Source organism: Sceloporus undulatus, chromosome 7, assembly GCF_019175285.1.
Source record: "Sceloporus undulatus isolate JIND9_A2432 ecotype Alabama chromosome 7, SceUnd_v1.1, whole genome shotgun sequence".
NCBI classification, from domain to species: Eukaryota; Metazoa; Chordata; class Lepidosauria; order Squamata; family Phrynosomatidae; genus Sceloporus; species Sceloporus undulatus.
This window is the reverse complement of record NC_056528.1, coordinates 29,839,436-29,851,113: the sequence shown is the minus strand read 5'-3', so window position 1 is coordinate 29,851,113 and position 11,678 is coordinate 29,839,436. Positions and strand designations below refer to the sequence as shown.

General features: G+C 44.7%; 1 protein-coding gene and 1 pseudogene across 3 annotated transcripts in view; both read right to left on the bottom strand.

Annotated features, from left to right (window-relative positions):
* Positions 1-2,649: 2,649 nt before the first annotated feature.
* On the bottom strand, positions 2,650-5,141 carry LOC121936567 (annotated as a pseudogene).
* A 2,937-nt stretch (positions 5,142-8,078) lies between these two features.
* The window catches only part of SPECC1L (sperm antigen with calponin homology and coiled-coil domains 1 like), a 116,812-nt gene continuing 113,212 nt past the window's right edge, over positions 8,079-11,678 (bottom strand). For all 3 annotated transcript variants that reach the window (XM_042478512.1, XM_042478513.1, XM_042478514.1), the window contains one exon: positions 8,079-9,792. In XM_042478512.1, coding sequence (XP_042334446.1) covers positions 9,703-9,792 — 90 coding nt within the window. In that variant the 3' untranslated portion in view covers positions 8,079-9,702. The remainder of the gene's footprint in view (positions 9,793-11,678) is intronic.

Here is an 11,678-nt window from a genome sequence, read left to right as displayed (position 1 = left end):
CATGGTTTGAATGGAGCGTAGTTCCTAGTAGTTCCTGCATGGCAACCCTTCCGACCTCCAGGCTCTCGTTCTTCTGTGTTCCATGACCTCGGAGGCCGGTGGCCGAGTCATTAGTCATTAATCACCGTCCGGCGGGAACGAAACTGAGAGCGAAGGTACGTTTTGTTCCAAAGCGCCAAAAACAAAAGAAGCGGAGACAATGCGGCGGCGGCAGTGCCGACCGCAAAACAAAAATTACATCCAAGGAAAGGCCAGAAACATAACTGCCTTCCAGGGTTTTAATGCATTAGTGCCAGCCTAGAAGGAAATAATGCCGTGTATTATGTCTCTCATATGTTGTTGGTGTGTGTGTTGTGTGTGTGTGATGCTTACAGATATCAAATCTAAATTACTTGATATTATATATATATATATGTGTGTGATTATGTGTATATATCTATATATATATATATCTATATATATATATATCTATATATAAAAATAAATAGAATGACATACAAGGGCATTTAACTTAGCATATCTTCTATCCATCCATCCATAGCATTTGTGTGTGTGTATATATATGTATGTATATAACACAGCAAATGCCTTGTATGTCATTCATACAAGATTTCCTGTTTTCTATACTACACAACTACACCACACCCTAAATATCAAGAACGAAAATGCCTCATATTTATTATTGTTCTTATCTATATATATTATTACAAACACACACATTACACACGTTTGCAAGAGGAAATGCCCTCATATTATATATTCATATCCTTCATATATATATATATATATATATCTATGCAAGACCAAATGCCTTATATTTCTATATTTATGTCATTCATCCATTATATCTATATATGTTGCAAGAGAAAAATGCCTTTATAATTATTGTTATGTTATTCCTATATATCTATATATATTATGCGCAAGACTTAATACCTTTATATTCATATATTTATTCCATTCATTAATATATGTAGTGTGTGTGTGTGTGTGTGTATATATATATATTATATATATATGCAAGAAAGTTTCTTTAATTTCTAGTCTCATATATATTATTATATATATTATGCAACACCAAATGCCTTATATTTCTATATGCCATTCTTTTATATACACACAATATTTGCAAGACTAAGTGCACGGCGCGATTATATATATATATATCTATATATTTTTATATATATATATATATAATCTTGGAGTACCTCTTTCACGCTGGGAGCGTATAATCCGTTTAACCCTGACGGTAATTACTTATATTGGCGTGTCTCCGAAACTAGGCGCTTCCCTCGTGAAGACCCAGGGGCCAATTAGTTCTCGTTTGCCAGGTTACTGGCGAAACGTTTAATTGCGTCCGAGATGAGACGTTTGGACGCCTCGGGCCTGGGAAACATCATTATATATATATATATATATATATGAATGACCATATATAGATATCGATGGAAAGGCACTTCCTCTTCCCCCCAAAAGCCTGAAATCACAACCTCAACCTTTTGCGATAAACCACGAAATTAAAAATGGCGTCACACTAAATGTAAGACGTGAGAAACGACGGTGAAGAAAAGTGCCCAAATTTTAAAATTGGGATTTTTTTGCCTCCAAAAACCAAAATGGCCGACGCTCGAAGGAACCAGGAACGGATCGTCGCTGCAAGTCCGTGTGTCTTTTGTGCGCGTTTGCGTACGGAGATAATCCCTCCATTGTTCGACGCCAAATGGCGCCGCGCCAGGAGGAACCGCTCCGACGCAACCGCCTTCGCCAACCATTGTTTCCTTCTTTACCTCTTTTCTCCTTCGTTTATTCCTGAAGGGTTTGTGGCCACCGCCGCCATTCACGTCGGCAGCGGGTTTGCCGCTGCGCTGTCGGATAAATCGGCAGCCATCTTTGCTCCCTTACATTTCGAACCCTTTAATTATCCCAATTAATTGCATTAAAAAAAGACCCCAACGCCGCTTTGTAAAAAACTATTGTGAAATTAAATACCGGCACGCTAAATGCGAGACGCGCGACAAGATGGCGGCCGAGCGCACCGAGTTCGAAACCCGGAAACGGAACTGTTAAACCTTGGGAAACTATTTTATTCTTTATTATTATATTAAATATGCAATTATTTCCTACTTACGGAACGAAACGTTGCCGCGGAAACCGCACCTGGAATTAAGGCGTTTACGGCTTTACATACACACACCACCACACCACACACACACACACTCACATATATATACTTAAATGTATTGTTTACAAAACAAACACACAGATAAACAGCAACAAACATGTCTTTTATAAAGTCCCAGAGTCGCCCAAATTCCAAAAACTGCACCAAAATGGCGGACGCCTGGAACGGCGAATACGTTTTTGGGTGGCATATTACAATTCGCACCCATTTTATCCCTCCGTATTTGTTCCTTTTTCCAGACTTCGTTTTAACTTACATCGCTCGTTTTCTTCCATGCTCACCATCACCGCCATCACGCTGCTCTCGAAATGGCAAAATATTTGACCACTGTGAGGAGGATAGTGCCTCAAGACACGCTAGAGAGGTCAAACGCCGATGTCTCCGACTCATGACACAACGACTCATGGCACGCGAGGGACCTTCGTCAAACCGTTCCTCCTTCCTCGCCGAACACTGCGCCGTTTCGATTAAAATGGCACCCGTTGGCACCTCCGTGAAACCCGTTCCGTTCTGCGCCTGTTTTTACTCGGGACGCCGTCATAGGATCTACGACAATGGCGCCCCGCTCCCCGTTTTCCCTGCCATGTGGCTGATTTGTCTGGCACTCGCGCGGCGCCGTTTCGCGCACAACAGTGTCCTCTGAGGATCTTGCGGAAAGTTTTGGCGAAACTCGCGGATGCGGTAGGCGTAGATGAGCGGTGTTGACGACGGAGTTGGCTGTGCGAGAGCAAAGCGATGGCGACGTCGTACATCAGCCACAGAGGCGGCGCTCGCAACCACGGCCAAAATAACGTATATAGCAGTTGACGACGTGGAGCGGCAGCAAAAGACGGCGAAGAGCCCGAGATTGATGGCGGAGCGACCTTTGCAGCTGGATTTCCTTTTGCAAAATGGAGGACGAGGAGGAGCGCTCACCATGCGCCGACGCGCGGCCGCCATTTGTTCCCAATCTGCTTCAACTGTCGCCGCGCTGCCATGAAAATCTTCAAGTAAATGGCGAACATCATGAGCAGTTGGAGGAGGACGGCAAGCGAAGAGTTGTAGTAGCCATGTACTCCATGGTTACTACGCCTTCGAAGAGGCAGGGCACCCTGTTGGCGCTGCAGTTGTTGGTGCCGGCAGCGTTGGAGCGGAGGATACGTTAACGTCGGGCGCAGATTCCCGCATTCCCCACTGCGGGGCGCCTGTTCCACCCCAACATGGGGGTCAAGCAAATAACGAAGGAGAGGACCAGCAGTGGCGATGATTGCCTTTGGCGCGCGACCGCGGTCACCAGCGCGTTGTACCTGTGGCGCAAATACGTAATTTTAATTAGGTCTCTCAGTGGTATCTGTCCATCTAGGTGGTCATGCAAGGGCTCTCCCAGTGGTGATCTAGTCCTTCTAATGGTCATCTAGTCCATCTCTTGGTCATGCAAGGCACTCCCAGTGGTCATTAGTCCTTCTAGTGGTCATCTAGTCCATTTAGTGGTTCAGCAAGGGTTCTCTCAGTGGTAGTCTAGACCTTCTGTGGTCATGCCAGGGACTCTCCCAGTGGTCATCTAGTCCTTCTAGTGGTCATCTAGTCCTTAGTGATCATGCAAGTGTTCTCCCAGTGGTCATCTAGTCCTAGTGCGTCATTCGTCCATCTATGTGGTCATGGCAAGGCTCTCCCAGTGGTCATCTAGTCCTTCTAGTGGTCATGCAAGTTCTCCCAGTGGTCATCTAGTTCATCTAGTGGCATGCATGCGCATCTCTCCCAGTGGTCATTAGTTCATTCTAGTGGTCAAGCAAGGGCTCTCCCAGTGGTCATCTAGTCCTTCTGTCGGTCATCTAGTCCATCTAGTTGGTCATGCACGGGCTCTCCCAGTGGTCATCTAGTCCTTCTAGTGGTCATGCAAGGGTTTTTTCCAGTGTTCATCTAGTCCTTCTGTGTTCATGCAAGGGCTCTCCCATGGTCATCTAGTCCTTCTACGTGGTCATCTGTACACTCTAGTGTCATGCTAGTGGTCATCTAGTTATCTGTGGTCATGCTAGTGGTCATTCTAGTACACTAGTGTCATGCTAGTGGTCATCTAGTACATCTAGTGGTCATGCTAGGGTCATCTAGACATCTAGTGTCATCTAGCTCATCTAGTGGCCCTGCTAGTGGTCATTTAGTTCATTAGTGGCCAGGGAAGGGGTTCCCCCATGGTCATCTAGTCCATCTAGTGGTCATGCTAGTGGTCATCTGATCCATCTAGTTGTCCTGCTAGTGGGTCATCTAGTTCATCTATGGTCAGCAAGGGATCCCTAGTGGTCATCTATTCTGTCTATGGTCTTCTAGTCCATCTAGTGGTCATGCAATGAGTTCCCCCCGTGGACTCCATTACACCTAGTGGTCATCTAGTCCATCTGTGGTCATGCTATTGGTATGTAGTCCATCTAGTGGTCATCTACTGGTCAGGCAAGTGGTTCCCGGTGGTCATCTAGTCACCTTGCAGTCATGCAAATGTCTACCCAGTGGTTTCCATTAGTTCAGTCTAGTGGTCCTGCTATTGGTATCTAGTCCATCTAGTCCTGCTAGTGGTCATTCTAGCTCACCAGTGGCCATGCTACTGCCCAGTGGTCACCTATGGTCACTCACCTGAGGGGCATCCGGGATGGCTATTGAAGCGCGTCAATGGCGATGGCCAGGAGGGAGAAGATGGAGCTCTGGGTCAAGACCAGGACAAAGCAGTGCGATGAAGAGGCATCCGTAGAGACGAAGGCGCAGGAACCCGGTGCTGACCGTCACGGCGAAAGGGACCGCCAGGACGCCTACCGCCAGTCGGCCGCCGCCCGCGACGCACAAAGTAGTTGGTCACGTTCTGCAGGTTGCTGTTCAGGATGACTGCCCACATGAACCAGCCGTTCCCCGCTACAGCCAAAGCCGCGCTGACCAAACTCCAGCGCAATGTCGACCGCGTCTGCCGCAAGTCTGGGTGGCCGCGGATCAACATGGTGGTGAGCGGACACGCGTGGTGTGGGGGACCGAGTCCCTAGCGTGTTGCGGGCTAAAAAATGGTGTCTAGTTCTTTCCTCCTCCGATGGCCGGCGGACCTGGGTCGAATTCTGTGCAAAATGGGTGGAATCGGCGCCCGGAGGGACATCGGCGCCGATTACAAGGAGGTTGTGTCAATTAATGACAGAGGAGAATCATTACGAGGATCAAGTTTCCAATCAATAATGGGATCAGAGTTCAATCATAAGATTGATCATTTCCAATCGATTTAACGACTTAGAACGGAATAGAGGCAGAGGGTTTTATTTGTAGGAGGGTATTGATAACAACAACAACAATATGTTAATAATCAGCAATACGAGAATACAGTGACCATATATAGGGTATGAGCCGCTCTCCCTATCTCTCTTCTACCTAAACGACTTTCCGGTCGGAAAAAAAGGAGGACCGAGATTAATTATTTAACGTCGTGATGAAGAACTCATAAAGAAGCGTCAGCAGGAATTGATATGAAATAACGGGATGAAGTTAGGATATGTATTCCTTAATAAAACGCTTCAGGGGTATTGGAAAAAAAAAGGAAAGAGGAGAGAGAAGCGTTGGGAAAGACGGAAGGTGGGTAAGGTAAGAGAGGAAAGAGGTAAGAGTGGAGGCGAGAAGGGGGGAGAGAAGGAAGTCAACGAAAAAAGGCGTGGAAACGGGGAAGGGAGGCGGAAGAAAGAAAGCGGATGTCGAACAAGACGCAGGGAGGACAAGAGTGGAGGGCTAGGAGGAGGGGAGGGAGGGAAGGCTGGAGGGGAATGCAGGAAAGACAGAACGGGCAGGAACAAGAACGCAGGGAAGGAAGGACGGGGGCGGGAAAACGGACAGAACGGAAGCACGGAAGCCAATGAACGCAATCAGGCTAGGCCAGCCTGTCCACCGGCCGAAAGGCGGTAAAAGGGACAGCAAGAACGCCGAAAGAAAAGCAGACGTCGGGAGGGAAAGAAGTCCGGGCCAGGACAGAAGCCGGATGGAGGGAAAGAAAAACGGACGAAAGGGAGCCGGAGGGACGGCAACGCATCAGGGGGGACGAAGGGAAAACCGGAAGGCAAGGGTGGGCGTAATGAAAAGGGGGATGGAGGGGGACTGGATGGACGGCTAGCACGGGCAGGGGCGGCAGGAGGGACGACATGAAGAGGGCGGGGGCTGGACTGCTTTCAACAGGATAAGCCCTGGACGAAGAACGCCATGGCGGCATTGTTCCGTGCATTCCGACCTGTTTTACGGCTGTGACGTACCTTACATTTTCTGGCTGGACACATCGGCAATAATTACTACTCCCTCCAATCCTTTTCTCCTTCCTCCTTTCTTTTTCTTTCACCCTCCTGCCTCCTTCCTCCTTTTATTCTTTCACCTTCCCTCCCTCCTCCTTCCTTCTGTCTCCTCCCTTCTTTTGTCCCTTCCCTTTCTTTTCTCTTCCTTCTCTCCTTTTTGTCTTTCTTCCCTTTATCCCTCCTCCTTCCTATCCCTCCTTTTCTTTCTTCCCCCTCCTTCCATCCCTCTTTTTCTTTCTTTCCTTCCTTTTTTCCCTCCCTCCCTTTTTGTCTTTCTATTTTTCCTTTTTGGAGAAAAGGAGGGGAAGGAAGGAAGGAAGGAGGAAGGAAGAGGGAATGGAAGAAGAGGGGAAGAAGGAAGGATAAGAAAGAAAAAAGTGAAGGGAAAAGGAAGAGGAAGGAAGGAAAAAGAGGAAAGAGGGGGAAAGGAAGGAAGGGAAGTAGGAAGGAACTTGAAAGAGGAAGGAAGGAAGGAAAGAAAAAGTGAAGGGAAGGAAGGAAAAAAGGGAGGAAGAAAAGAAAGAGGGAAGGGAGGGAAAGGGAAAGAAGAAGGGAAGGAAAGAATGTAAGGGAAGATAGGAGTGAAAGGAAGGGAAGGGAGGAAAGGGAGGCTGGAAGGAAAGGAAGAGGAAGGGAAGAAGGAAGGAAGGGGAGAAAGCAAGAGTGAAGGGAAAGTTGAGAGGGAATGGGACGAAGACCCGTGTCAACGCCTGAAGGGTCCAAGAGTCCCTTCCTTCTCCCTTGGAAGACACGTGTCTACCGGATCCCGACGTCCCTGTGAGACATGTGTCCCACCCTCTCTGTGGGGGACTCACCTGTCCTTTCGGGGCTCCTCTGCAGGAACTTCAGGCGGCCGCTGCGGCTGTTCCTCCTCCCCCCTCCCTCCCTCCTTCTCTCCTCCCTCCTTCATTCCCTTCTTCTTCTTCTTCTTCCTCCTCTTCATTCTTTATTTCGTTCTTCTTCAGAGGCGATACAGAGGCGCCCCCTGGCGGACAACGAGAGGCCAAGGCCAGACTCCATCTCTCTCTCTCTGATCTATCTAAATCTCTATCATCTATATCTCTATATATCTATCCATCCATCCATGTATATCTCTATCTATGATCTATATATCTATATCTCTATCATCTATCTAGCTCGCTATCATCTCTCTCTCTCTATATATATATATATCTATGATCTATCTATATCTCTATCCATCCATCCATGTATATGATCTGTCTCGCTATCTCTCTATATCTCTGTCTATCATCTATCTCTATGTATATCTCTATGATCTACCTATATCTCTATCATCTATCTATATCTCTAGATATCTAGCTCTCTATCCATCCATCTGTCTATGCTCTATCTATTTATATCTCTATCTATCTATCATCTATCTATATCTCTATCACCTATCTATATCTCTATCATCTATCTCATGCCTATCTATCTATCTATCTATCTATGGTCTATCTATATCACTATCTATCTCTATGATCTATCTATCTCTTTATATCTATCTGTCTATTTATCTCTCATCTATCTGTCTACCTATCTAACATCTAGCTATGTCTGTCTGTCTGTCTGTCTACCTACCTACCATTTAAAGATCCAGCAAAAAAATACTAATAAACTCAGCAATTAATGTATTTTTAATCAGACAATTAATTAGGAATTAATAGAGAATCCTTGTAACGAGAGGCTTAATTAATTAATTAGCCGGTTCCCTTAACAAGAGCAAAACCCTTCCTTTTGTGTGTGTGTGTGTGTGTGTGTGTGTGTGTGTGTGTATATATATATATATATATATCCTACAATCCTTTTCTGCGCTTTTAAAAAAACGGAATCCATTCAATTTAATCAATTTTAAGAGGATGAATCAATCAGATTGATCTGTTTTCAATGTTATGGATAATCAATTAAAGGCAAAATCAATAATTAGAAGCTATTAAAATTAAAAGTTGCGAGTTAATAATCGATGCGACGCAAGAAATGCCGGTTTTCCACGCCAAAAAAGGGAGATGCGGATTTATCCATTATCGACGGATTCGCAGACAGATCGATCCAAGAAATCCAATCGCCGATACATTGTCAATTCAAATGTATTGATCCCGTTTGTATCCAGGAAGGAAAGATCATTTGCTCTTGTTACGGAAAAAACAAAAAACGCATTATACGTATCCGGAAAAGTCGCACTGCGGAGGTGAAAAATATGGCAGTCGCGCTAAATAGGGTTCCCAGAGGCGTGGAAAAATATGAAGTCCGCATATACATTCTCTGCGGTTCGTTATGTTTTTGGCAGCGAAACACATCCACGGTTTTGGTCCTCGGAGGCTTTTTATACGTCCGTCCGCCATCTTGCGGCGTCTGGAAAGGTGTCGTTTTGCCGCCGCACGAAAATGACCGCCAAGTACACTTATGGAAAAAGAAAGCTAACGAAGGAATAATAATAATAGCAATAAAAATATACATCCCTCAATTGTTGCAATAGCGGCGCGAATATGGCGAACTTCGGACGCCGTTCTAACGGAATTTATTCCCGCCGCATCTTTGGCGCTGCACGTTTTTTCCTGAAACCCCAAGTAAGGCACTTGCGTTGATCACAATTTTTAATGGCATTGGGAGATTTCAGAAAACGGTGCGCGATCCGTCAGCGTCGCATTTTCACATTTCCGAGCTGCGTTTCATTAAATCCAGTGTCCGTTCGAGCAGCCATCTTTTTTCGGAGGCTTCTGAGGTGCTTGGTGAACGACGCGGGGGGAAAGAATGATGAATTTTGGTGAGAAATGTGATCGCCGCGCTTCGTGAAAGTTGCACCGGACTGGAGTTTGACTGTACGCGGCTTGAAAGATGGCTTCTCTCTAACTGCGGATCCAAAAAAACGAAAACGGTCACGAAAGTAAATCCTTCCGAAAGCGCTGCATCCGATGGCAAACGACGTTTGAAGATGCCTTGCGCCGTTTGCGAAGGCTTCTGCCATTTTGGAAGAGTGGAAAAGAGGTAGGATTAAAATGTGAGAAACTGGGCAGGGTTAACACTGGTTTTCATTTTTGCATTTCGCAATGTTCGGCGCTGGTTTTCAGAGTTTGCGCGTCTTCGGGGATATTTGCGCAGGGACCAAATCCGCCACAGCGAACTGCGCAGAAAAGTCAATATAGAGTCTCTGTCGGAGGTTGCGCAGAACTGCGTCGTTGCGGTTCGCTTCCTACGTGCCAAAATTTTTGGCGTTCGAGGATTTGGCGGCGGCAGTGGCGGCGTTCAGGTTTCGAAGTATTTGTAAATGGCGGTCACGTAAACCATGACACTCTGCCAATCTGGTCGCTCCGTCCGCACCATTTCGTTAATGTCCTGCACAGAAACAAGAAAACAGCATGAGTGATGAGACGCCAGCAAATACGGAAAAAGTAACACGGACGCGCTGTGCGACAAAACGCGCGACGCGGTCAGCGCTCACCAGAGTGGATTTAATGCCAACGCTTTCGGCCGCCTGGAACGCCAGCGTGAAGTTTCGCCTCTGGAATGAAACAAAATGGCGGACAAATACGAGATTAATTGTGCAACTCTATGGTTGATGCTAAAACCGTGCCGGAGGAGGCTATAAATGCCTAGAAGGGTCCTCTCTAGGAGTCTCTGGGTCCTCTGAGGCAACTCTATGGTCCTCCAATGGAATTCTATGGCCCTCTCTAGGAATCTATGGGTCCTCCAAGGCAACTCTATGTTCCTCTCTAGGAATCTGGATTTTCCAAGGCAACTCTATGGTCCTTGAATGGAACTCTACAGCCCTCTCTAGGAATCTCTGGGTCCTCCAAGGCAACTCTATGGTCCTCTAATGGAACTCTATGGTCCTCTCTAGGAATCTCTGGGTCCTCCAAGACAACTCTATGGTCCTCCAAAGGATCTCTATGGTCATCTCTAGGAATCTCTGGGTCCTCCAAGACAACTCTATAGTCCTCTCGAGGAATCTTTGGGTCCTCCAAGACAACTCTATGGTCCTCCAATGGAATTCTATGGCCCTCTCTAGGAATCTATGGGTCCTCCAAGGCAACTCTATGTTCCTCTCTAGGAATCTGGATTTTCCAAGGCAACTCTATGGTCCTTGAATGGAACTCTACAGCCCTCTCTAGGAATCTCTGGGTCCTCCAAGGCAACTCTATGGTCCTCTAATGGCTATAATAATGGGCTTTTTCCCCATTTTTTCGATTTTTTTTTTTTTTCCCTCCACCGTGATGCTGCCCGCCCGCCACACACACGTAACTTAGTGCTTTTCTTTTGGCAATTCCCTCTTACTATATCATGATCGACTAGATACGATAGATTAGATAGCACTAGATAGATATCGATATATTATAATTAGCCTACACCTTTATATTTATCTTATACTAATATTATCTTTCTTATTACATTATAATAACCAAGCGAAATAGATAGATTACTTTATATTCTTGCTATATTTACTACAATATAGTTATTATATAGTAATATAAATCTTAGAATACTATTCTCTATATTTATAACTTATACACATGTTTATAAACTATAATATATTATTATATTAAGTCTTATAATACTATAATTATTATTATGACTATTGTCTACATCACTCATTATAATTCATATTAATAAATATTATCATTTTACCAATATTAATTATTATACTTTTACTAATTATAATACCATATTCAGTATTACTACACTATATAATTTTATTAATATAGTTATAAATATAATCTTTATATACGTTATAATATATAATAAAATTAAAATATATAACATCCTATTCTTATTAGCCATACTTTATATCATATATACGTATGATATTAATATATACTTGAATTTATATAATTATTTTCTGAATTCTGAAATAATTATTATATCTTAATTATACTGTTTATGTTCTGCGTGTGTGTGTGTCCGCTCCTCTTATATATATAATTTTCTTTATCCGCCTTTCTTCAAATATCTTAGCCTGACTTTTTCATTACTTTTCTGTTCTAATTTTGGTCAATCTCAGTTTCTGAACTGATTAGACACCGCTCAGGTCTTGCAAAGTGTAATATATAATATAACATAAAGCTCGATTCGCCTTCGGAACCCATTTGTCCAAAAATCCATTCCAAATTGAACCGTTCCAAACCACAAATATTTGGCCACAAAAGATGTAGTTGTTGTTTCGCAGGGACAGATCCCCTCTAAGCACCCAACTACGAAACCCAACGTCGGTCTCCTCACCGCCG